The sequence below is a fragment of the Cyanistes caeruleus genome, chromosome 4 (genome assembly GCF_971803275.1).
Source record: "Cyanistes caeruleus chromosome 4, bCyaCae1.hap1.1, whole genome shotgun sequence".
NCBI classification, from domain to species: Eukaryota; Metazoa; Chordata; class Aves; order Passeriformes; family Paridae; genus Cyanistes; species Cyanistes caeruleus.
Window position 1 is genome coordinate 1,668,445 of NC_141704.1, and position 25,697 is coordinate 1,694,141.

General features: G+C 44.6%; 2 protein-coding genes across 12 annotated transcripts in view; one reads left to right on the top strand and one right to left on the bottom strand.

Annotated features, from left to right (window-relative positions):
• The first annotated feature begins 1 nt into the window (after position 1).
• IL15RA (interleukin 15 receptor subunit alpha) lies at positions 2 to 19,049 on the top strand. Of its 5 annotated transcripts, XM_086886366.1 has the most exons (11): positions 2 to 235; positions 1,360 to 1,563; positions 4,679 to 4,748; positions 14,644 to 14,784; positions 15,488 to 15,679; positions 16,315 to 16,368; positions 16,547 to 16,723; positions 16,909 to 16,938; positions 17,249 to 17,303; positions 17,385 to 17,621; positions 17,885 to 19,049. In XM_086886366.1, exons 5-10 carry the CDS (start codon positions 15,492 to 15,494, stop codon positions 17,451 to 17,453), a joined length of 573 nt encoding a protein of 190 aa, XP_086742492.1. In that variant the 5' UTR covers positions 2 to 235; positions 1,360 to 1,563; positions 4,679 to 4,748; positions 14,644 to 14,784; positions 15,488 to 15,491; the 3' UTR covers positions 17,454 to 17,621; positions 17,885 to 19,049. The 5 variants fall into 5 exon arrangements, with proteins under 5 accessions (XP_086742492.1, XP_086742490.1, XP_086742493.1 ...); XM_086886364.1 differs by lacking the exon at positions 14,644 to 14,784 and having other exon boundaries at positions 23 to 235; positions 4,679 to 7,271; XM_086886367.1 differs by lacking the exon at positions 14,644 to 14,784 and having other exon boundaries at positions 26 to 235.
• FBH1 (F-box DNA helicase 1) overlaps positions 18,154 to 25,697 on the bottom strand; it is a 29,563-nt gene continuing 22,019 nt past the window's right edge. For 4 of the 7 annotated variants that reach the window (XM_086886328.1, XM_086886329.1, XM_086886330.1 and 1 more), the window contains 6 exons: positions 25,290 to 25,365; positions 23,398 to 23,595; positions 22,671 to 22,790; positions 21,144 to 21,250; positions 20,773 to 20,901; positions 18,154 to 20,036 (listed from right to left, as the gene is read on the bottom strand). In XM_086886328.1, the coding sequence (XP_086742454.1) occupies positions 19,926 to 20,036; positions 20,773 to 20,901; positions 21,144 to 21,250; positions 22,671 to 22,790; positions 23,398 to 23,595; positions 25,290 to 25,365 (741 nt within the window). In that variant the 3' untranslated portion in view covers positions 18,154 to 19,925. Of the gene's footprint in view, positions 20,037 to 20,772; positions 20,902 to 21,143; positions 21,251 to 22,670; positions 22,791 to 23,397; positions 23,621 to 25,289; positions 25,366 to 25,697 lie in introns of all 7 variants that reach the window. The other 3 variants (XR_015286017.1, XR_015286018.1, XR_015286016.1) reach the window with 1 other exon arrangement.

Sequence of the window (25,697 nt, forward strand, 5' to 3'; positions counted from 1 at the left end):
GGCGCTGAAGAGGCGGGGCCATAATGAGGGCGCATCTTAAAGGAGCCGCGTCATTATTTTGTGAGGGGAGTGAGGCTCCGGTGAGAGACAGAGAGATAAATAAATAGATTAATAAACAATTTGAGCTTCTGGCGAAGAAGCGGGAACTCGTATGGAGTTCACATGGAATTTACGTGGAATTCACATGGAATTGGTGTGACAATCCAACCCTCTGGGGTCTTTGGCAAAGGCCAGGGTAAGTCACGAGTAACTCAAATGTAACTCTTATGTAACTCACATTTACAGACCAACCACTGAGCTCCTTGGTAAAATACTAAATGAACTCCCATGTAACTCAAATGTTAACAAGTTAACAGAGTTTAACTCTATGGCAAACCAAGCATTGAGCCCAGTTGCAAAAAATAAAAGGATTTCCATTAATCTCTCAAGAAACTCTCGTGTAAATCCCAAATAATTCCCTCGTAATTCTCAGGTAAATCGTGTGTAACTCACACATAATTCTCATAACACACCAACCATTAGAGCACCTTGGCAAAAAAAAAAAAAGCCTCAAGTTATGCCAGGCAAGGTTTAGGTTGGATATTGGGAAAATTCCTGGAAAGATTTATGCAGGAGTCCCCATTCCCAGAGGGATTTAACACCTTGTGGATGTGGTCTTGGCAGTGTGAAAAAATGAGGTTCACATAATTTTTTTTTTAGGATTTTAAAAGTTTAATAGAAAGACAATTAGGAGATAAAAATAAAGTAAAATATACAGACACGGCTGGATGTGTCTGCATTCACCTCACTAACAAAGGATTGTCCCTTAAAAACAGAACCTTATTACATATCCATAAATTCTCATACATATTCAGACATTCTTTTTAAGTTTTTTTGATGTTCCTTTGTTTAGTTTTTACCTTTCCCCCTTCCCAATAGATCAATCTTCTTGGTGCCACAGGGTTTTAGATCCTCTGATAACGGGTGAAATAAATCCTTCTCTTGGAGATCTTGGAGGAAAAGATAATTTCAAGAATGCAGGGGGGTCTCTGACTGTCTTTTCAGTCTCTGGGTTATATAAACATTATAAAATTATATAAAATTGTGCTTTAATATCGTGTTATACCCTAAGATATATGTGTATTTTACCACTATTTTTAAGTTTCATCAATAACAAACTATATTAATACAACAAAAGTTTTCTAACCTTATACATATAACATTGATTTTAATATTTGTGAAAAGCCAATAATATAATAAGCACTTATAACAGCAGTGCTGGGAATGTGACTGAATAAATTTTCCCTAAAATATGAGGAATTGGGATTGAGAGAGATGTTGCTGATTCTGAATGGAATAAACTGGAATTCAAATCCATAGGAGCAGCTCTGCCCTTGGAGGAGCCGGTGCTGCCTTCACTGAGCAGGTTGGGAATGCTGGAATTCTCCTCCTCATCCTGCAAGGAAAATCATTTCATGCTTTTATGTGAAGGAAAACAGGCAATTCCATAGGATAAAAACAGGATCCAAGCCTGTATCCTGCTAAATCCAGCAGCAGTGACCTTGAGGAGGCTGGAGCACGAAGGTATAATCTGAATTTTCTATCCAAAGTTGGATTTTTCATGGTATTTTTGGAATCTGATGATGAAAAACTGCTTAATTCCATCCCATTTTCCTCACTTCTCCTGCTTCTAATCCACAATCTGGGGAGTTACAAAAACTCCTGGGGTAAATCACAATTTTTTAATTAATTTAGTTTTTAGTTTAATTTTTAAACTTAATCCTGGTTCCTTCCTGTGCTGCTGAGCCAGTTTTAACAGCCCAGACAGTAATTTTGGGCAGGATATCAAGAGCAGAGTGATTTTTCCTGGCACATCCTGTTTGAGTGGGAACTCATCCAATTCCTGAAAAAATTACTTTTTTCCTGAATAATCTCCTAGGAAATAAATTAAGATAAACTCATTGGTTTCTAGTGAAATAACTGGAGTCATGAATGGGTTCATTCAGTGCCTCTTCCCCTCGAACTGAGGGGAAAAAAAATCAAGTTAAAAAAGCTTAAAAAATAAAAACCCTAAAAAATATTAACCTAAATAAATAAATTTATTAAATAAATAAAATATTAACCTAAATAAATAAATAAAATATCAACCTAAAATATTAACCTAAATAAATAAATTTATTAAATAAACAAAATATCAACCAAAAAAATGAACCTAAATAAATAAAGTTATTAAGTAAACTAATTATCAACCTAAAAATATTAACACAAATAAATAAAAGTATTAAATAAATAAAATATCAAGCTAAAAATATAAACAGAAATAAATAAATCTATTAAATCTAAAATCCTAAATAAATCAATTTATTAAATAAATAAAATACCAACCTAAAAACTTTAACCTAAATTGATTAATTTATTAAATAATTAAATAAATAAAATAGCAACCTAAAATATTAACCTAAATGAATAAATATATTTATTAAATAAATAAAATATCAAGCCAAAAATATAAACATTAAAAAATTAATCTATTTATGTATTAAATAAATAAAATATCAAACTTAAAACAGTAACCTAAATAAATAAAGTTATTAAATAATGAAATTATCAACCTAAAAAGAATAACCTAAATAAATAAGTTTATTAAATAAATAAAATATCAACCTAAAAACATTACCCTAAATAAATTTATTTATTAAATAAACAAATAAATAAATGTATTAAGTTTATAATAAATAAATAATAAATAAACAATAAATTTTAAAGTAATTTATTAATAAATTACTTGATTAAATAAATAAATAAATTTAATTAAATTTATTTATTAAATAAATTAATTAAATATCAACCTAAAAAAATATTAACACGATTATTTCAATTTTTATTTTCCCTTTCCCATTTCTTTCAGCATTTTTGGAGCCCCCAGAGAATCATTTCCCATTCCATTTGGGAACAGGAATAAAAGATTGGCAGCGCTGTAAGGATCTCAGATATGATTTTATGAAATGGGATTTAGGAATTTCCATCTAAAATCTGCTTTTCCCTTGTTTTTTCCAAGTGGGAATTCTTTGCTGGATTCCAAATCCGAGTGACAGAGAAATTCAGAGAAAACTGATTTTTTTTTTTCCCCAAGGAAAATTTGAATTGATTTGTCTGAATTCCCTGATCTCACCCTTGTTTCTATGGAATTGTGGATTTGTGTTTTCTGGGGGAAAAAATTCCGGTGTTTTTTTCTTGGAGCAGAGGGTTGTAAGGAAAGGATTTTGTTTTACTTCCCAAACACCACCAACAAATGAATTTCTGAGGTACAGGATGGGTTTATTTCCTAAAATAAAATGGGATATCTGATATCTCATATCTATAATCCAATATGTATTATCTGTTATCTGAAATATATTATATATAATATTGTGTATGTGTTATATAATATATACTAAATATATTTTACATAATATATAAAATATATATAAATATACATTTTTATATATTTTATATATATAAATATAAAATAATGTAAATATATAAATGTAAATATAATACATATTCTCTATATATATTATTTATATTTTATATATATAATATAAATAGATATTATTTTAGATATTATTATTGTACATATTTTGCAATATAATGCATTACATATTACATATTATATACACTTAATATATAACATATTATATATACTAAGGTATTATTATATTATGTGTATATATTATATATTTAAAATATTATGTTATATATATATTATATATTGTATTTTGTATATTATATGTTATATGTCATGTTATATGATATATTCTATTCTATTCTATTCTATTCTATTATATTATATTATATCTATGTATGATATATCACAATATTTTACATAATGTTATGTTTATCATATTATTTCATAGATCATAAATGATATTTTATTACATGGTATTATGTATTAAATATGTTATAAACAATGTATAACACATATATAAATTATATATCATTATATATATAATATAAGTTATAATAAAATATATTTACTATAATTATTCTGTTTATAGATAATTTATATATTATAATGTGTATATATTATTTATATATTATATTATTATAATATATTGTATATAATTATTATAATTATTATAATAGAATTATAATATATATAATATATAATTATTACATTAGAATAATTATTATATTATATATTATGGAATATATAATATATTATATATTATATAATTATTATATATAATTATAAGTATGATAATAATTATAATATTCTATATTATAATATATAATATAAATTATATACCATTATGTACATAACATAATTTATAATGTAATATTATATTTACTATAATTATTCTATTTACAGATAATTTATATATTATAATATATTATAATTATATTATATATTGGTTTATATATTCATATGTTATTATAAATTACAATTATAATTGTTATATTATATTTTATTATATTCTTATATACATTTATATATAATATATAAATATAATAATTATATATCATATTCTATATAATTTATAATATTATATATTTAATATACTGTACAGTATATTATAAATAATTTTGATGCATCTATACATTAAATATGTTATATATTACATGTTATATGTCTTATATATTACATTACATTATATAATATTACATGAGACCATTTTAATAAACCCTGGGGTAACTTTTTATCTCTGGACCTGCTCAGGAGCTGCAGTTTCTCCTGGAATTCTGATTTCCTCCTCGTCTCCTGTGGTTGAAGTTGTCCCACCCTGAAGGTGAAGTTGTGCTGTCCCCTTTGCTGAACAGCTTTTAATAAAAAATTATTCATTTATTAATAAACTCCTCTCTCCACTGAGGTTACCCCATCCTTACTCACATCCTACTACACCCCCAAAAACGCGGTGGAGACAGAACCACCTAAAAAACCCCAATTTTGGAGCTCAAATCTCTTTTTAGCACCTCCCCAACCCCCAGGAGCCTTCAGAAGCTCTGCAGCACCATCAGGATGTTTATTCCCAGGATTTATCCTCCCAGGATGAAGAGGGAACAACAACCATCCCACAGGAACAGGCTGTGGATGCTTCCCACTCTTCCTCTCACTTCCAGAGGTTAAAAACTGTTCCTGTCACGTTCCCAGCTCTGCCTTTTCCACCTAAAACTTGAGCTTTTATAATCTCAGGTGCCTGCAGGCAAAGGAACAGCTCCAAAACAAATCCCAAACAAGTTTTTCCAGCAGTTTTTCTTCCTCTTTGACATTACTTCCTTCAAGTGCTGGTAGAGGTCAGGGACAACACCACAGCAACAATTCCAAGGGGAATATTTGTGGTTTTTACCATTTTTCCCAGGTTTATATTCAGGATTCCCAACCCATCATATAATTCAGCTGTTGACAGCAGAGCCAAGCAGAATCTGACAGTTATCAACTTTAAAGATAAAATTTAAAAAGGGAAGGGGTTTCCCCACCTGGCTGGAATTTGTTTTTAGAAGGGAAAAATAAACAAACCCCAAGTGATGGATATTTATTCATTCCCAGAAAAATGAGGGTGGAAAGTTCCATACAAATCTTCCCTCTTCTTTCTCACCCTTGGAAAATACAAAAAGGTGTGAGCAGAATTCATTTGGCTTCAGCAAAAACCCTCTGGGAATGTTATTTGCAGGGAAAAGTGGATGTGGCCAAGCCTCCAGCTGGAATTTTCACGTTTTGTGTTTTGTCAGTTCTTTCCTTGAATCATTGAATTGTGACCAAAATCTGCTCATTCTCTTTGGGAAAAGGCTGATTCTCAAAATCAGCCTCACATCTGAGAACTGAAAGTTCCCAAATCACAAGCTGAGACCTAAAGCAACCCCGTGGCTGAAAAACCCCGGGTGGCTTCACGGGTGCTTTCCTCTCCCACGGAAAAGGAGCTGAAGTTCCAAAAAAAATCCGCTGGAGATCCCCTGAGCCGAGCTGAGCCCACCCTGCTGCTCCTCCGGCTGGAAGATCTCACTTCCAACACTCCAGCGTGAAGATGTTTCCCTTGGAAAGCTCTGGAAAGGCTGGAATCTCTCCAGCCTGAGGCTGTGAATGCTGGTTCCCACAGCCAGGATGTTCTGTTTGGCAGCAAAATCCCCTCGTTTTTACCAACTCTGCCAAATTCCAGCCAAAATAGGGAATTTTCACTTGTAAAACGGCAGCAACTTCAGCTTTTATGAGAGAATGACCTTGACTGCAACCTCCTCCTCCTCCTTCCCCTCCTCCTCATCCTTCTCCTCCTTCCCCTCCTCCTCATCCTTCTCCTCCTCCTCCTTCTTCTCCTCCTCCTCCTCCTCCTTCTCCTCCTCCTTCTCCTTCTCCTTCTCCTTCTCCTTCTCCTTCTCCTTCTCCTTCTCCTTCTCCTTCTCCTTCTCCTTCTCCTTCTCCTTCTCCTTCTCCTTCTCCTTCTCCTTCTCCTTCTCCTCCTCCTCCTCCTCCTCCTCCCTCTCCTCTTCTTTTTCCTCCTCCTCCTCCAAATTTTCATAATTCCCACAACACAAAATGTTACCACTGGAATTTTTTCCTTTCTCCATCCCTTTTAATTTCCAGGGCAACGTTTTGACTTTTCCAAGTGTCTCCAAGCGCGATTGGCAGCGCTGCTTTGGGACAGAATCCAGGCCCAGCAACTGCTTCTTGCCGGATTAATAGTAACTAATTAAAATGAAAGCAATTAACTTGATGGGAAATCATCCCAGACTGCCAACCTGAGCTTTACAAATCTTGGAACTATTTTCCCACATTCCCGAATAATCCCAGGAAGACCAACTCACATCCCAGGCTGGTTTTATGTACTCGGTGCAGGAACCTGGGAGAACTGATAAGAAATGAAGTAATTCCTGATTAAATCCTCAAAGGAAAATAAAATCTGGTTCATTACTGGGACTTTGGATCATTCTGCTGCTCGAGGCAGAGTTTTGATTTCTGTTTGCTGGAAAATGAATTCAAAGGAATATTTTTGTCCATCCTCATCCCTGATGCCTTGAAACAAGGAGTTTGTCTCCTTTTGGACACTGGATTGATCTGTAATCCTGACTTAAAACCCAGCTTTTCCTACCCAAAAATCTCCAGTTCAAGAGTCACAGCCACCAACACAACCCTTCCATGAGCTACATCCCAGGAAAAACCTGGAATTCCTCAACCACTTGAGGTGGTGCATCCCCCCAGCTTCTCCTTCCTTGGAGCTGCTCTGGAGGCTCAGGAATTCCCACCTGGATGGGGAAGGAATCTGAGCGTGGAAAAATTGGGAGAAATTTTCCATACCAAGACTCCCGGTTTCCTAAGCAAGGTGAGGAACAAAGGATGATCCCTTATTCCCTGAAGGCCTTGGAATTTCACTGCTTGGAATCAGCCCAAGTGGAAAATTACCATTGTTAGTAGAGCTTTGAAAAAAAACAAAACCCTCCAGTAATTCCCAGTTTGGGTCGTGGCCAGGGTAGAAACTTCCTGATGATTTACGGGAAATCATGGAATTACAGAATGACTTGGAAAGGATCTCAGAGATCACCCAGTCCCATGGGCACCTCCCACCATCCCAGGCTGCTCCAGCCTGGCCTTGGACATTCCAGGGATCCAGAGGCTGCTCTGGGAATTCCAGCCCAGCCAGAAATTCCTTCCCAAATCCCATCCATCCCTGCCCTCTGGGATTCCACACATTCCCTGGCTCCTGCCCCTCCAGGCCTTTCCCAAATTCCAGCTCTCCTGGAGCCCCTCCAGGCCCTGGAATGTGCTGGAAGCTCTCCCTGGATCCTTCCCTTCTCCAGGAGAACATTCCCAGCTCTCCCAGCCTGCCTCCAGAGCCTGACATTGGATCCATCTCCTCTCCAAGGAATTGATGGACCCAGGGCCTTCCCTTGCAATCTCAGGAAGCCACCAAGGCTCTCCCTTCCCTTTCCCTCTCTTTCCCATCCCCATTTCCCAGAAAAATCCCTCGGCATGGATTCAGAGCCTCCCAAATCCCGGAATGCTTTGGGATGGGATCCAGGCACCTTCAATCCCATCCCATTCCAATCCCACCATCCCAGGCTGCTCCAACCCTTCCTTGGCCATTCCCGGGTTCCAGGGGCAGCCACAGCTGCTCTGGGAATTCCCAAAATCCCACCCCAAATTCCCCTTTTCCAATCTGGAGCCATTCCCTGTGTCCTGCCCCTCCAGGCCTTTCCCAAATTCCAGCTCTCCTGGATCCCCTTTATCTCCTGGAATGTTCTGGAAGCTGTCCCTGGATCCTTCCCTTCTCCAGGTGAGCACCTGGAAGACAAAGCTTGGTCCTGGATGGATGGGATCTGGGGAAGGAATTCCCAGCTGGGCTGGAATTCCCAGAGTAGCCCCTGGATCCCTGGAAGTGTCCAAGGAAAGGTTGGTTGGGCTTGGAGCACCCTGAGATGGTGGAAGATGTCCCTGCTCAGTGCAGAGGGATGGAAAAAGATGATTTTAAGATCCCTTCCCACCCAAAACCTTTCATAATTCCATGAAATTTATATCAAAACCTGCTTTTGCCAATCCCATCAATGACAGTGGTGTCAACCCAACCCCAAAATTGCTCCTCAGATGTTCAAAGCCCTGAAATATGAACTCAGATGTGGGGTGGTGAATTCCTTTGGAAATCCAGATGTCCAGCCCTTGGAATTCTCCCTGCCCCGAGGGAGGCAGGATCCCACAAATCATCCTGTCAGGAAAAATTCCCTGTCTGACCATCCCGGAGCTGCTCTGGAATTCACAATTCCTGAGCTGGGAATGAACCCAGCTCCACCCCACACCCACAGGGTCAGAGCAGCTTTCCTCACTCCAGGTTCCCCGTGGCAGAGCCTCAGATGTCTCAATCCTTCAAATCATTTCATCTCTGTGCAATAATTAAATAAGCAAAGATTATTTGAGCTCTCAGGAGGTTTTCACACCCTCACAGTCCAAGCATGGAAATGTCTGGATTCCTCAGCACCGGTTGTGCTGATCTTCTGGAAGTTCAGCAGCTGCAGAGCTCGTTTGCATCAGCAGCACCAAAATCCTCACCTGGAAATTTAGGATGGAATCAGATTTTTTACATCTTTTTTAAGAATTCTTGAGAAGAAAGGCAAAGTCTTCCCAGATCCAATTTTCTTTACTAAAACCCAGGATTATTGTGCTCAGCTCTGGCACCAAGTGCTGTGAGCCCTGCCCTGCTGATTGTTTTTCACCACTCGCATCCAGTGGGATCCCAGCCCATCCCAGGGAATCTGGGATAGCCCAAAGGTGGAGCAGAACTCCCACATTTTCATCCAAGGAGCCGAGGTGGGGAGGATTTGCTGTGCGCAGGATCTGTGGGATCCCGGGAATGCTGCGGGATGGAGCCCGACTGCAGGAGCTCTGCAGATCTTCCAGGGCTGGATCACAGCTTGTTTTCCAGTTTTGAGATTTGTGTGCATGTTCCAGTGCTGGGATTCTGATCCCAAGGACATGGAATTCCACCGGATCCATGACCAGGCATGGGAGGGAGGAGCTGCATCCCCCCAGGACACAGCGATTCCCTTGGAATGAGGGAGCGCTGCCTCATCTCGTGATGGGATTGCATCTCTTCCCAATTATTGCATCCCATCCCAAGATATTCCATCCCTTCCCAAAATAATGCATTCCTTCCCAAAATATGTATTCCTTCCCAAAATACTGCATTCATTCCCAAAATATCCCATCCCTTCTCCAGCTGTTCCATCCCTTCCCAAGTTGTTCCATCCCTTCTCCAGCTGTTCCATCCCTTCCCAAGATATTCCATCCCTTCTCCAGCTGTTCCATCCCTTCCCAAGATATTCCATCCCTTCCCCAGCTGTTCCATCCCTTCCCCAGCTGTTCCATCCCTTCCCCAGCTGTTCCATCCCAGGGGTACCAGACCCTCCTGGTGAGGTGACCCCGATGCCGCATCCCCCCCCAGGCGCTGCTTCCTCCAGGGTTATCCCATCCCCTCTCTCCCACCCCTGACACTTCACCCCCTGGATCATGAATCCAAACGTTTCATCCTGTCCCCCTCAGGGATCTCACATCCCGTGGATGTTGCATCCCCTCCCCACCATTCGCCGGGAATCGCGTCCCTCTTTAGGTCCCGAATTCCGCTCCCTCAGTTTCCCATTCCCGGGTTATTCCATCCCTTCAGCTGCTGCATCCCGGGACTGCAGCCCCACCCCTCCCGCTATTCCATTCCCGGGCTGGTTCATCCTCCCGGGAATCTCTTCATCCCCCCTGGACAATGAATGCCCCTCACCCCCCTGTATTTCACCTCTTTCCGGGTATTGTGTTCCCGGACACAGAATTTTCCCCGGACACCGAATTCCCCTCCAGGTACCGAATTCCCCCGGACATCGAATTTCCCCTGGACACCGAATTTCCCCTGGGCACCAAATTTCCCCCCGGGCATCGAATTCCTCTGGACACCGAATTCCCCCTGGACACCGAATTTCCCCCCAAGCACCGAATTCCCCCCCAGGTACCGAATTCTCCCTCGGACACCGAATTTCCCCCCGGGCATCGAATTTCCCCCCGGGCATCGAATTTCCCCCCGGGCATCGAATTCCCCCTGGACACCGAATTCTCCCCGGCATTGCTGCCCCCACTCGCCCCTCCCGGACCCCTCCTTCAACAGAATTCAACAGAATTCAACAGAATCACAGGGTTGGAAAAGACCTCCAAGATCGAGTCCAACCCAACCCCTCAACCAAACCACGGCACCCAGTGCCACATCCAGGCTTTTTTAAACACATCCAGGGGTGGTGACTCCACCACCTCCTGACAGAAAACTCAACTATTTTATCATTCTTCCTGTAAAAATCTTCTTCCTAATTTCCTAAACCCAGCCTGTATTTCCCTTGGCGTAGTTTGAGGCTGTGTCCTCTTGCTGTTTTCTGGAGAAAGAGCCTGACCCCAGCTGACCCCAGGTCCTTCCAGGGAGTTCAGAGAGTGCCAAGGTCACCTCCGAGTCTCCTTTTCTCCAGGATAAACAACCCCAGCTCTCTCAGCATCCCCTCCCCGTCCCTGGCTCCCCATCCCGGCAGGGCGGTGCGTCCCTCCCGGTCCCGAAAAGCGAAAGCGAAACCTCTCGGGAACCGCGACAGCGGCGGCAGGGAAGGGTCACGGATCTCCCGCAGGAGAGCCCGGAGCTGTCCCCGGGCCGGTGCCATGGCACGGCCGCTGCTGCCGCTGCTCTGCGCTACGGCCGCTCTGCTGCTGCTCCGCGCCGCCGCCGACACCGGTAAGCGGAGCTGCCCCGGGCTCCCCGGCTCGCCGCCGGCTTGTCCGAGCCTTCCCCGGCATCTCCCCACCTTCCCCGGGGTGCCCGCGCCCTTTCCTGGGTCCCTAAACCTTCCCCGGGGTGTCCGCTCCGTCCCGGAGGTGCGAGCTCCGTTTTCCCGGGATGCCCGCGCTACTCCCCGGAATTCCCGCTCCGTTCCCACGTGAGCCTGCTGGACTTCCGCCGGGAATCACGCCGGGAATCACGCCGGGAACCACGCCACTCCCTGGGCTTCCCAAGCTCCCACGGAGTTCACGCTATCCCTGGGGTGTCAATGCCATCCCTAAGCTGTTCGCTCCTGTCCCGGAGATGCTCGCACCGATTCCCGGGATGCCCGCGCTATCCCCAGATTGCCCGCGCCGCTCCTTGGGATGCCCGTTCTGCTTCCTGAGGAATCCGTTCTGCTTCCTGGAGGAGTCACGCCATTCCCTGGAGAACCTGAGCCCCCACTTGGGGTGCCCACATTAACCCTGAGGTGCCCACGGCATCCCTAAGGTGTTTGATCCGCTCCCGAAGGTGCTCGCTCCGCTTCCCGGGATGCCGGTGCTGATCCCCAGGATGTCTGCTCTGCTCCCTGGGATTCCCGCTACCCTTCCTGGGGTACCCAAACTTCCGCTCGGGGTGTCCCTGGGGTGGCAGTGCCATCCTTCAGGTGTTTGTCCGGTCCCTAAGATGCTTTCTCTGATTCCCTGGATGCTGGCTCTGCTCCCTGGGGTACCCAAGCCCTCACTTGAGATTCCCAGGCTGCTTGCCAGGGTGTCCATGCCATCCCTGGGGTGTCCACGCCATCCCTGGGGTGTCCATGCCATCCCTGGGGTGTCCATGCCATCCCTGGGGTGTCCACGCCATCCTTCGGGTGCCCATGCCATCCCTGGGCTGTCCATGCCATCCCTGGAGTGTCCATGTCATCTCTGAGGTGTCCATGCCATCCCTGGGCTGTCCATGCCATCCTTGGGGTGCCCATGCCATCCCTGAGGTGTCCATGCCATCCCTGAGGTGTCCACGCCATCTCTGGGGTGTCCATGCCATCCTTGGGGTGTCCATGCCATCCCTGAGGTGTCCACGCCATCCCTGAGGTGTCCATGCCATCCCCGAGGTGTCCACGCCATCCCCGAGGTGTCCATGCCATCCCTGGGGTGTCCATGCCATCCCTGAGGTGTCCACGCCATCCCTGAGGTGTCCACGCCATCCCTGGGGTGTCCACGCCATCCCTGGGGTGTCCATGCCATCCTTGGGGTGTCCATGCCATCCCTGAGGTGTCCACGCCATCCCTGGGGTGTCCATGCCATCCCTGAGGTGTCCATGCCATCCCTGGGGTGTCCATGCCATCCTTGGGGTGTCCATGCCATCCCTGAGGTGTCCACGCCATCCCTGGGGTGTCCATGCCATCCCTGAGGTGTCCATGCCATCCATGCCATCCCCGAGGTGTCCATGTCATCCTTGAGGTGTCCATGCCATCCTTGAGGTGTCCATGCCATTCTTGGAATATCCATGGACATCCCAGGGAGTTCCCTGGGTTCCCACCTTGCTCCTGGCATTCCCACTCCGCCTCCTCACAGCGTCCAGGGAGTCTGGGGGTGATTTTTGGGATCTGTGTGGTGGAGCTGCCGTGGGATTTCAGCCTGGGGGATCCCTGTGGGTTTTTCATGGGATTTCCATGGCTGCAGAGTCTGGAAAATCAGGCAGCTGGAGGTGTTTTCCTGGGATGGTCAGCTCCCGGTGTCTCAGCTCCTTTGGGAGGTTGGCCAAGGATGGGATGAATCTTTGACCACCTGGGATGATCCATCCATGGGAAATTCCAACTGATTGCTGAGGGATAAAAACCTAAATCCTGCTTCTCCAGCCAATTCCTCCCCTTTTCCCCTTGGAATGCGTTTTGTCTCATCAAACAAGCTGAAATTCATGGATGGCGCGAAACGCCGGATCGTGATCCCGGAGGGTGGCGCTGCTGGGATCTTGTTTGAAAAATTTGGGCGTTTTTTGGCAGAGGAGATTCAAATCAACTGGAAAAAAAAAAACAACCTTCAGAGGGATTGGGATGAGATTTAAAAGCTGGAAGGCAGAAACAGAGCTCGCAGATCCCTGTTTTTCCTGGACACTTTTGGTGTTTCCAGCTGGATTTCCTGCTGAGCTCCCTTTGGAGGAGCGGCTGGAATTGGCACTGGGAGGGTTTTTCATTCACTGAAGGCGCAGTTCCAGGTCTGGCGAGTCGTGAGACTATTGCGAAACATCCCTGGGCAGGCATTTCCTTGAATCCCAGTTCCAAGATCTGCTGATTCCAGGAATTTTGCTCATGTTTTGAGAGGAGACCAAGAGCAGCTGTGCTCAGCACGTGTGTGGTCCCCCAGCCGGGATCCATCTGGATCCACCCGGATCCATCCAGATCCATCCGGATCCACCCAGGCACTGTGACGGAGCGGATTTCCCCCGGCACATTCTGGGGATGCACCACAGATTGGGGCAGGAATTTTTAAGGATGGAGATTTTTATCTCTGGATGTTTTGGGTGCTGCAGGAGCACGTTGGTGTTCCCATCCTCATTGCTGCTGTGCCACTGTCCCCTCCCATCCTGCTCCCATTCCCACTGTTCCCATTCCCATTCCCCCTTGCTACATTCCCACCATTCCCATTCCCACCATTCCCATTCCCCCCTGCTCTCATTCCCACCATTCCCATTCCCACTGTTCCCATTCCCATTCCCACTGTTCCCATTCCCACCCCACTGCCATTGCACTCCTGTCCCTGGTGGCTGCTGTCCATTCCCATCCCCGTGAGCTCCTGTCCTCACAGCTGTGCCATTCCCATTCCCATTCCCATTCCCATTCCCATTCCCATTTCTCCCATCTCTATTCCGTAACAATCCCAGTCCAGCTGTGTGTTCCTCCTGGCTGGACACTGCTCCAGCCCAGCTGGACATGGTTCCATCCATGCCAGGCATCAACCCATCCATCATCCATCCATCCATCTATCCATCCATCCATCCATCATCCATCCATCCATCCATCCATCCATCCATCCATCCATCCATTCATCCATCCATCATCCATCCATCCATCATCCATCCATCATCCATCCATCCATCCATCATCCATCCATCCATCCATCCATCCATCCATCCATCCATCCATCCATCCATCATCCATCCATCATCCATCCATCCATCCAATCCCAAATTCCATATATCCATCCTTCCATCCCATCCTATCCCAGATATCCATCGCTCCATCCTGTCCCTGCTCCCATCCCATCCCATCCCATCCCATCCCATCCCATCCCATCCCATCCCATCCCATGGATCCCATCCCATCCCATCCCATCCCATCCCATCCCATCCCATCCCATCCCATCCCATCCCGGCCATCCATCGCTCCATCTCAGCTGTATTTTGTTATTCCCACTGTAACCCTCTCCAGCTCTCTGTGCTGGCTCCCATTGGGATTCAGGAGTTTCCAGCAGCCAGGATCATGGAGAAGCCGTTCCCACACGGATCCGGGTGCTGGCACCACGGAGTTTTCCCGATTGCACCAGAAAAGTCAGGAATTTTCACCATGCTGGTACGGAACCGAGCTCATCCCGAGGCTGAAGGGGAAGCGGGAGCTCCTCTGGGGAAAAGCAAAGCCACAAAATCCATCCCCATCCCACTGCCTGGGATACTTGGATTTCAGCTTCCACATGCCAGAGGGGAAAAAAGAACCCTGGGAAGTGTCCGGAGAACTCGGCAGCACCTGGAATTTTTCATGTCCAGCTGTGAAATGAGTGGAGGAGGGCGGGAGCGGTGAGCACAGCTGGAATTCAGCATCTGGAATTCAGCGGCTGCTGGCCTGGGACAGTCACTGCAAAGGGGATGGAATTCCATAAAAATTCCTGGCTGGCTGGAGGAGCTGCCACACGTCACCACAAAGATGCCGGAAGTGGAGTTTTCCCTTTGTCCAGCCTCTGGAGGAGCTGCTATAAACGATCCCAAAAATGTTGGGAATATTTTCCCTGCATCAGGGACATCCCTTTATTTCTGCATGGATGATTCCCTATATCCATCCCCAGGCAGGGTTTTATGGAATTCTGGGTCAGAAGGGAATTTAGGGATCGCTCATTCCGTGTCCTTCCATGGCAGGGACACCTCCTGCTACCCCAGGCTGCTCCAAGCCTTGTCCTTGGATATTCCAGGGATGAGGAGTGGGGAATTCCCCAGCACAGCCAGAAGTTGTCTGACCTTTCGTAATTCCATCTTTTTTTTTTCCCATCCCATTCCAATTCCAGCGCGATGCAGCCGCCCCAAAGCCGTGGCCAACGCTCACATCGAGGCTGGGAATCGCACGGAGCTGAATTCCCGTCTGCGCTACTCCTGCAATCCCGGATACAAACGGAAAGCCGGGACCTCCAGCCTCATCCAGTGCATCCTCTGGAACGGCTCCGAGCCCCGCTGGACCGACCCCACGCTCCAGTGCATCCGTAAGTCCGGGAATTTGGGTAGAAACCCGAGCGCCACCCAAGCTCTGTTTCTTCCAAAAGATTCAGAAATGGAGGGAAAATTACGGAGTCAAATCCGTGGAATTCCTAACGGATCGCGGGTGATGGGTGGGAAAACAAAAATTTAGGACCTCATGTCCTTCAGTGCTCCCAGAGCTGGGGGAGGAAGTTAAATCCTGGGAATGGAATTTATTGCGGAGGATGGAACACCGGGAATGTGGAATTTATAAACCAGAAAAAGACTTTGGATAACGCAGAGGTCTGGGAAAACATAATTAAACATAAAACATAATTAAAAGCCTGAAAATACCGATTAATTAGGATAATTAAAAAGGGGTCAATTATTCATCAATAGAATGGTAATTAAGAACTTGAAGCCAATGAACATTAATTCCTTTTTTTGCTAAAATGTATAAAATTGTTTAAAATTTGACAACAAACATCCAGAATTTGTAGAATTTCCCCCGGACCTCAATGCTGGATAAAATAATTGGATAAAATAATAAAAAAATAAATATCCAATAAAATATTAAATAAAATAATTTTGACTGACTCAGCGAAGCGGTTGGAGTTTTATTTCCCAGCTGACGGTGTCTCCCTGTTGTGTTTTCCCAAAGGAGATCCGGCTCATTCCTGGGAAACCCCCGGCACGGAGAGCACGACCCAGAAGGGTGAGGAAAGGGATTGGGATTGGGATTGGAGCCTGGGGTTTGGAAACTGCAACATTCCCATGGTGGGATCCGATTTGCGCCGTCTCCTGAAACCCCAGCTGTCGGATGAGGGCGCGGAAATAACGGAACTGCTTTTCCATTTTGGAAATTTCATGATTTCCCATCGTTTTCTCATCAGGAAGAACCGATGCCAGCCTGAATCCCAGCCCAAATTCCAGCCCCTCTCCAGCTTCCAGTCAGTCCCCTGTGCTGCCAGATGGATCCAGGCCGCCGGAGACGATTCCAACACCGGACACATCCACGCTGGGAGAGGGGAGAACCCCGCTGCCCATCCCACCCACGGATCACGCCGCAGGTTGGGCCAATTCCCGAGGGAATCCAAACCTCCCCCGGGGCTTCTTTGATCCCTAAAGGCTCTTCTGCTTTTCCAATGGAATTTTTCCTTCTCTCCAACCTCCTTTTTTAGTGAGGCTCCTCCCAGAATCTACCCCTTTTGCTACTTCTGCAGCTCAAAATTTCCTTTTCTCTCCTCTTTTCCAGTTTCCATCCTGTCCGTGGGCTCTTCCATCGGTAAGTTGGGAAAAAAAAATCGCTTATTTGGGAAATGGGGGCTTATTTATTCTTTTTTAAAGTTTCAAATCCTTTTTGGGAGCTGAGGGAGCTTTATTCCATGACCAACAGGAATGGGAGGGGGAGGGAAAGGATTCAGCACCCAAATTCCTTCCTGGAAAGAAGAATTCCCAATTTTCTCTCTCTGGGGGTGGGGAGGGCACCTTGTGGTGGTGCCCGGAGTGGGTTTGGCTCCTTCCGGAGCTATTTTGGTGGAATTCTTCGGCCGTGGGTTGGGAGATGTTCCTCACTCCGTGTCTCCATCCCGCAGGATTCCTGGTGCTGCTGGCCACCGGAATTGCGGCCGCCTGCTGTTGGAGGAGGAAGTAAGGATGAGATTTCCAAGGCTTCTGTGCTTTCCAAAGGAAAACCTTGGAATGGCACCGATGCTCCTCTTCCCTCCGCAGGTGCACCGGGCAGGGCTACACGGTGACGGAGACGGATATTCCCATGGAAGCTCATCCCGCTGGGAATGAGGAGGTGGAGCCTCCCGTCGTCGTCCCCACAGGCTGAGCACCCGGCCCGGGGACACTCGGAGCGTTCCCATCCCGAGGGATGCCGGAGGATGGAATTCCGGCCGCTTCTCTGAGAGCAGCCAGGGACGCGCGGCTGAATGCGGATGGTTCCCACGGATGATTCCGAAGGTGGGGGAATGTCCTACACTGGGAGCTGGGATTTGTGGGAATTGGCCCTGGGGATGCTGGTGGTGGGCAGGGAGAGGGTTGGGATGTTGGGATGGGATTTGGGATGAATCTGCCCCAGGTAATTCCCATCCCCTGTCCATGGATAGACTCGGATTAGCTGGATCCCATCCCTTTCCCAGCTCTGTCCCAAATCCCAGGAATTGGATGGAAAGACCCAGCTGAGCATTTCCACACATCCTCATCCCTCTCCTGCTCTCTTCCAGGCACTGAGCCAAAGGTGTTGGGAGCATCCCGCCCTCACACACAGCTCAGGGATCCTTGGGAAGCACTTCCAGCACCGATCCCGGCTCCAGATCCTGATCCCCACCCGGAATCCAAGCTGGAGCGGCGTCTCCACGGACACCATTGACGACCAAATAATTTAGGGAATATTTTCCTTTGTGTGTTTCCCTTTATCCATCAGCAGTTTTTATCCACTTGTTCCCTTATCCAGGAACTTGTTTCCTCACACTCCAGAAAAGGCAGCTCTCTATTTTTAGGTAGAAATAAATGTATTTTATATGGAAAATACACTCAGATTTTTAACTGGATGTCTTAGGAAGGATTGGATTGGGATGAATCCCGCTGCATTCCCATCGGACACCGCGGAATCGAAGGGTTCATTCCCAACCTCCGGAGGTGATGGCACAGAGGAGTTCTCGAAAAGCTTGGGATGCACCGGCTGGAATTCCATGGATTTTCCTGGCTGCTCTTGTCCTGTCTGTGCCTCTGATCTGGGGCACATCTCTCTTCCCAAGGAACCAGGAATCTCGGGAGAGGCCGGAAGGGAGCCCTGGGATGATCCAACAGCCACTCCAGGCTTTGTGCTCCCATCCAGATCCAAGAGTTTGGGAGAATTCCTGCCCACGCCGGGAACGCATTCCCGGAATCGGCTTCCAAAGTGGAAGGAGAGGGAGGAGAGGAAACAGCTCCATGGAATCCAATCCATCCCATGGAATAAAAACCAGGATGGATTCCTGTGGCAGCTCCAGGCCGTGGCCAAGGGCAGAATCCAAAACCACTTCCAGTTTTGGTTTCCCATGGCACAGACTCTGGAATTGTGGCCTCCAGGCACGGAGAGCGTGATCCGGGAAATAAAAGGATATTTGAGGGCAGGGAAGAGACACAATGGAAGTGTTGAGGGTTTTTGTGGTTTTTTTGGCTATAAATTTAATTTGAGGATTGGAAATCCCTCTCCAGTTTGTCCCCGAATTTTTCTGCTCCTGCCTTATCTCCTCCCTCCTGCTTGGCTGCAGGGAGGAGGGAAAGAATCCAGGGAAATCCCTTGGCTGCAAGGATGGAAGATGAATTCACTGGGAGAGATTCAGGATTTCCTCCCGTGGCTGGACAGGAAGGGTTCATTTCCAATAAATAATTCTTTGGATATTTTCCAGCATTGTGCTTCCTCTTTTTTCCATTGGATCACAGGGAATTCCGGGAAAGATGGGATATTTGGGAAGTTTGGTGTCAGGGGGAAGAGAGGGAATGCTCCAAAATGAACCTTGTTCTGTCGGATCCCATTCCTGAAGTGCAGGAGTATCCTCTGGAATATCCTCTGGAATATCCTCTAGATATCCTCTGGATATCCTCTGGAATATCCTCTGGAATATCCTCTGGATATCCTCTGGATATCCTCTGGAATATCCTCTGGAATATCCTCTGGATATTCCACTTCCCAGCTCCTGGAGGATGAGGCAGGGCTGGAGGAAATCACATCATCCCCAGGGAGCCTGGAAATTCCTCTGGAGCTGGGAACGTCCCGCTCCAACATTTGTCTGGAATGTGGAGCTGGGAACATCCTGCTCCAACTTTCACCTGGAATTTGGAGGATTTGGTTGAAATCCTGCTCCAACATCCTGATTTCCATCTCCAACGTCTGATTTTGGAGCTGGGATGTGCCAAGAGGAATCCTGCTCCAACTTTCACCTGGAATTTGGAGCTGGGCTGAAATCCTGCTCCAACTTTCACCTGGAATTTGGAGCTGCGAACATACCGCTCCAACATTTGTCTGGAATGTGGAGCTGGGAACATCCTGCTCCAACTTTCACCTGGAATTTGGAGTTGGGAACATCTGGCTCCAACATTTGTCTGGAATTTGGAGCTGGGCTTAAATCCTGCTCCAAAATTTGCCTGGAATTTGGAGGATTTGGCTGAAATCCTGCTCCAACATCCTGATTTCCATCTCCAACGTCTGATTTTGGAGCTGGGATGTGCCAGGAGGATTTGTCCCAGGTCCAGGATGGCTCTGGGAAGCCGGAGGCTCTGTCAGGGCTTTTCCTGGATCGTTGGGAACGAGACGAGCGGAGCCAGGGAGCCAAAGAATTGCTGGGTGCAAGCCTGGCACAGGAATCCCCCCAGATCCCGGCTGCCGTCGCTCTGCGGGAGGAAAGGAGGAGATTTCAGGGAAGAGGAAACTGCAAGGAACAAAACCTCGGCTTCCAAGCTCTGCCCCGATCCAGGGAAAAGAGCCAGGATGTGTCCAAAGCAAGGAATTCCCACAGGGAATCATGGAATGGCTGGAAAAGATCTTTAAGGACATCGGGTCCGACCGTTGCCAGCACTGCCAAGGCCACCCAGGTCCACTGGGCTCGGAAATCCCTCCAGGAATGGGAATTCCACCCCTGCCTTGGGCAGCCCATTCCCATGCTTGGAAAATTCCATGAAGGAATTTTCCCAAAATCCAGCCTAAACCTCCCACGGCACAGCCTGAGGTTGTTCCCTCTTGTCCTGGACGTGGAGCTCCATGGATTGACCTCGTGTTCCCTACGGAACTCGGCCTTTCCAGCACCCTCTGGACAAGGATCCAGGTGGGATCCATCCCAAACCCAGCCCCAAAAGTTGGGATTGTCACTGGGGCCAGGGCGCTGTGCCGATCCCACATGGATATTCCGTGGATTCCAGGAGTGAATCCAGACTTGGATCCATCTGAGCACCTCGGGACGTTCAGGATCCACGGGAAGCGCAACACGAGCTGGAATTTCCCTTGGAATTCAGCCCTGGTTGTGAGCACAAGGAAAGGGATGTGGAGCTGAGATCCCTGCTCAGAACAGGACTGGAATGGCTCGGGAAGGCTCCCAAATCCCAAATCCCAAATCCCAGGGAAGTGACGTACGCGACTCAACGGGAGCTTCTTCACCACCAGCCCGGAGCAGAATTCCAGGGATTTTGTACATTCCAACACACAACAAGGGATGGGAGATGGGGGAGCCTCACTCAGCAGCTCCACCCGGAGGAAATGTTCCTGGGAAACACAGGAAAATGGGAATATCAGCACTCCGAGGGAGATGAAGGTTGATCCGTGACTTTTTTAGATGAGAGGAGGGAAAGGGAAAGGGAAAGGGAAAGGGAAAGGGAAAGGGAAAGGGAAAGGGAAAGGGAAAGGGAAAGGGAAAGGGAAAGGGAAAGGGAAAGGGAAAGGGAAAGGGAAAGGGAAAGGGAAAGGGAAAGGGAAAGGGAAAGGGAAGGGAAGTTGGTTCCGCTTACTCTGGCCAGGCTTAAAAGGCTCTCCAGGGATTTGGACATCAGCAGGCATTTCCTGGCTCTCGTCACGGCCACGTAGAGCAGGTTCCACTCGTCCTCAGGGACCTGGCCTGCAAGGGAAGGAGAAATCCATGGATTTTGGGAGCTCTGTGCTCCTTCCAAGGATTCAGCGTCCCTGGAATGAGCTCGGAGCTTCCTTCCCACCCCAACAATCCCAGGGTTCCATCTGGGATAAATCTCTGGTGTTTTGGGTGGGAATGTGATCCCAGTTTTCTTTCAGGTTCTGTTTCCGTGGAAAGCCAGGAGGAGCCCTGGGATATTCCCACTCCTGGCAGGAGAAGGAGGAAAATGAAGCCTAGAGGGATTTGGGATGGCTGGAGTCTCCTTTCCATGGAAAAATTATCCCAAAAATCCAATCCCAACCTCCCCTAGGCAAGGCTGAGGCTGTTCCCTTTTCCTGGGGATTCCTGGGATGTGCTGGGAATTCTCATGGGGGTATGAGCAGAGAATTCCCAAATTATTGAGGTTGGGAAAGAATTCCAGGATCACCAAGGCCAAGCTGTGCCACATCCAGGAATTCCTCGGATTCCTCCAGGGATGGCGACTCCAAACCTCCCTGGGCAGGAATATTTATGGAATGGGAGAATCCTTAGGGTTGGAAAAGCTGTGCAGGTGAAGGAGGAGGGAGAAGTTGTTTTAATGGGAAAAATCATTGGGAGGGCTTGAAAAATAAAATAAAATAAAATAAAATAAAATAAAATAAAATATAAGGAAAAAATAAAGATAAATAAAATAAAAGGAAATAAATTAAAATAAAATGTAATATAAAATAAATTAGAATAGAATAGAAGAGAATGAAATGAAATAAAATAAAATAAAATATAAAATAAAACAATAAAAAATAAAAATAAAATAAATAAAATAAAATGAAATAAAATAAATAAAAAATAAAATAAGAACTTGAGTTTTCCTTATTCTGTTTGGACATGATGGAATCAGGGACTCATGGAATTCTTTTGGTTCGGAAAGTTCTCCAAGAGATGGAATCCCACCATTCCCAGCCCTGGGCAGCTCATTCCAACACTTCACAACCTTTTCCATGTGGGAATTCTCCCTGAAATCCAACCCAACCCAACCCAAACATTCCCTGGCCCATCCTGAGGCCGTTCCCCCTCCTCCTGTCCCTGTTCCCTGGGATAAGATCCCAAATCCCCGCTGGCTGTCCCCTCCTGGCAGGGAGTTGTGCAGAGCCAGAAATTCCCCCTGATCCCCCTTTTCTCCGGGATGAGCCCCTTCCCATCTCCCTCAGGAATTCTCCAGCCCCTTCCCATCTCCCTCAGGAATTCTCCAGCCCCTCCAGGAATTCTCCAGCCCCTTCCCATCTCCCTCAGGAATTCTCCAGCCCCTTCCCATCTCCCTCAGGAATTCTCCAGCCCCTTCCCAGCTCCCTCAGGAATTCTCCAGCCCTTTCCCAGCCCCATTCCCACTCTCCAGCCGCTCCCCACATTCCCTTTTCCCGCTGTTCCTCACCCAGAGCGTCGTTCGCTCTCCTCAGGAAAGCCATGGACGAGATTTGCACAAAATCATCCGCGACCCAAACGCTGTCGAATTCCTGGCCCTTGGCTTGGTGCACGGTCCCGAGGAGATAATCTGGGAAAAACCAAGGGAAAAGGGATCGGTCTTGGCAGCAATCCTGGAATTTCGTGGTTCTGTTTCCGGATCCATTCCCCTTCTCCCGAATTCCCATCAGGAGCAAAGCTCCTCTCTGGGGAATCCGGGAGGATGAAGGGAATTTTGGACTGAGGGAGATTCCAGCCACATTTCCAAATGGGAATGCTCAGGATTTGAGGAATTTTGTCTCCTCAAATTCCAACAGGAATCCCAAATGGGCAGGGATTCCACATCCCAGGCTGCTCCAAGCCCCAATATCCAGCCTGGACTTGGACATTCCTGGGATTTGGGGCAGCCACAGCTTCTATGGGAATTCCCAAATCCCACCCCAATCTCCCCTTTTCCAATCTGGAGCCATTCCCTGACTCCTGCCCCTCCAGGCCTTTCCCAAATTCCAGCTCTCCCGGAGCCCCTCCAGGCCCTGGAATGTGCTGGAAGCTGTCCCTGGATTCCAGAACATTCCCAGCTCTCCACAGCAGACAATTCCCAATCCCAAATCCCAAATCCCAAATCCCACCTCCTTTCTCCCTAAACAAACCCAACTCCACCCTCCCGTGACACGATCCGGGATTTTCCCGGGATTCACCTGCCAGGGATTCCTGGGAAACGTGGCTGTCCTTGATCCTCCTCAGCAGCTCCGGGATCCGTTCCCGGTATTTTTCCACGATGGAAATTTTCCCTTCCAGGTCTCGGTCCTGAACGCAGGCGGCGAATTCCCGCAGTGCCGGGAAGCCGCCCGACGCCTCCCAGCGCCGGATGAACGGATCCTCTATCTCCAGGTTGGCTGCAGGGACCAGGGGTAGTTACTCCTTTAATTAATCAATTCCATAGTAATTAATTGGAATTAATTAGTTTTAATTTCTCGGAATTAAGAAGATTTTAATTGATTGGAATTAATTCTATTTTAACGCGTTGAAATTCATTTAATTCGTTAAAATTAATTAGATTACACTTCATTGAAATTAAATTTTAATTCAGTGGAATTAACTACATTTTATTCAATGAAATTAATTAAAGTTTAAGTCGTTGCAATTAATTAGATTTTAATTCAGTGAAATTAATTAAATTTAAATTAATTTAAATAAAATAATTTAGATTTTTTTTAATTAGTTGAAATATATTACATTTACTTCATTAGAGTGAAATGAATTTGATTTTCATTAATTAGATTTTTATTAATTGGAATTAATTTCAATTTATCAGAATTAATTAGATTTTAATGGATTGGAATTAATTCAATTTTAATGCATTGAAATTCATTGAATTCTTTAAAATTAATTGGATTTTACTTCATTGAAATTGAATTTTAATTCAGTGGAATTGATTGCATTTTATTTCAATGAAATTAATTAAATTTTAAGTCATTGCAATTAGATTTTAAGTCATTCCAATAAATTAAATTTTAAGTCGTTGCCATTAATTAAATTCTGTGTCATTGCAATTAATTAGATTTTAATTCAGTAAAATTAAGGAAATTTAAATTAATTTAAATAATATAATTTAGATTTTTTGAATTAATTGAAATGTATTACATTTTACTTCATTAGAGTGAAATGAATTTGATTTTCCTTAATTCAATTTTAATTAATTTGAATTTATTAATTTATTTAATTCTAATTCATCAAAATCAATTAGATTTCAATTCCTTGAAATCAATTACATTTCAATTCATTGAAATCAATTAGATTTTACTTCACTGAAATTGATTACACTTTAATTATTGAAATTAATTAGATTTTTTATTAATTGGAATTAAAGTCATTGCAACTAATTAAATTTTAATTTATTGAAAATAAATAAATTTTAATTCATTGAAATTAATTTAAGTCATTGATATGAATTAAATTTTACTTCATTAAAATAAATTAGATTTTAATTCATTGAAATTAACGTGATTTTAATTCAGTGAAATGAATCAAATTTAAAGTCATTGAAAACAGTTGGATTTTAATTAATTAAAATTAATTTAATTTTAAAAATAATTTAACTATAACTAATTAAATAAATTTAATTATTTAAATTAAATTAATTAATTAAATTTAATTAATTTGATTTAATTTAATTGATTTTTATTTTATTTTAATTAATTAATTAAATATAATTTAAAATAATTTAATTTAAAATTAATTTAATCGTTGAAATTAATTAAATTTTACTTAATTGAAATCAATCAGATTTTAAGTCATTGAAATTATTTAAATTTTAATGCATTAAAATTACTTATGTTTTAATTAAAATCAGTTAGATTTTACTTCATTGAAATTAATTAGACTTTAATTCAGTGAAATTAGTGAAATTTAAATTAATGGAAATGAAATAAATTTTATGAATGAAATAAAAATTAAATAAATCCATTGAAATTAATTAGATTTAAATTCATGAAAATCAATTAAATTTAAATTCTTTAAAATCAATTAGATTTTACTTCACTGCCACTAATTAGATTTTAATTAATTGAGATTAATTGCCTTCCCTCACCGTTTTTCCTGAGCTCTGGGGGTTGGCTCAGCTTCCAAATGTCCAAAATTCGGCCCAGCCCGAAACGCTGCAAACCCTGAAATAGAGAAAAATGGGATTAAAAATGAAATTAAGTGGAATAAAATAGAATAAAACGAAATAAAATTAAATGGAATGGAATAATGTGTAATGAAATAAATGAAATTAAATGGAATAAAATGGAATAAAATGGCATAAAATAGAATTAAATGAATTAAACTCAAATTAATGAAATAAAATGAAATAGAATAAAATTAAATGAAATAAAATGGAATTAAATAAATTAAATAAAATGAAATCGATTTCTCTCAGAAAAATGGGACAAATTGTCCTAAAAATGGGAGAAATTATCCCAAAAATGGGATGAGGCCTACTCAGGCTGGAGAGTAA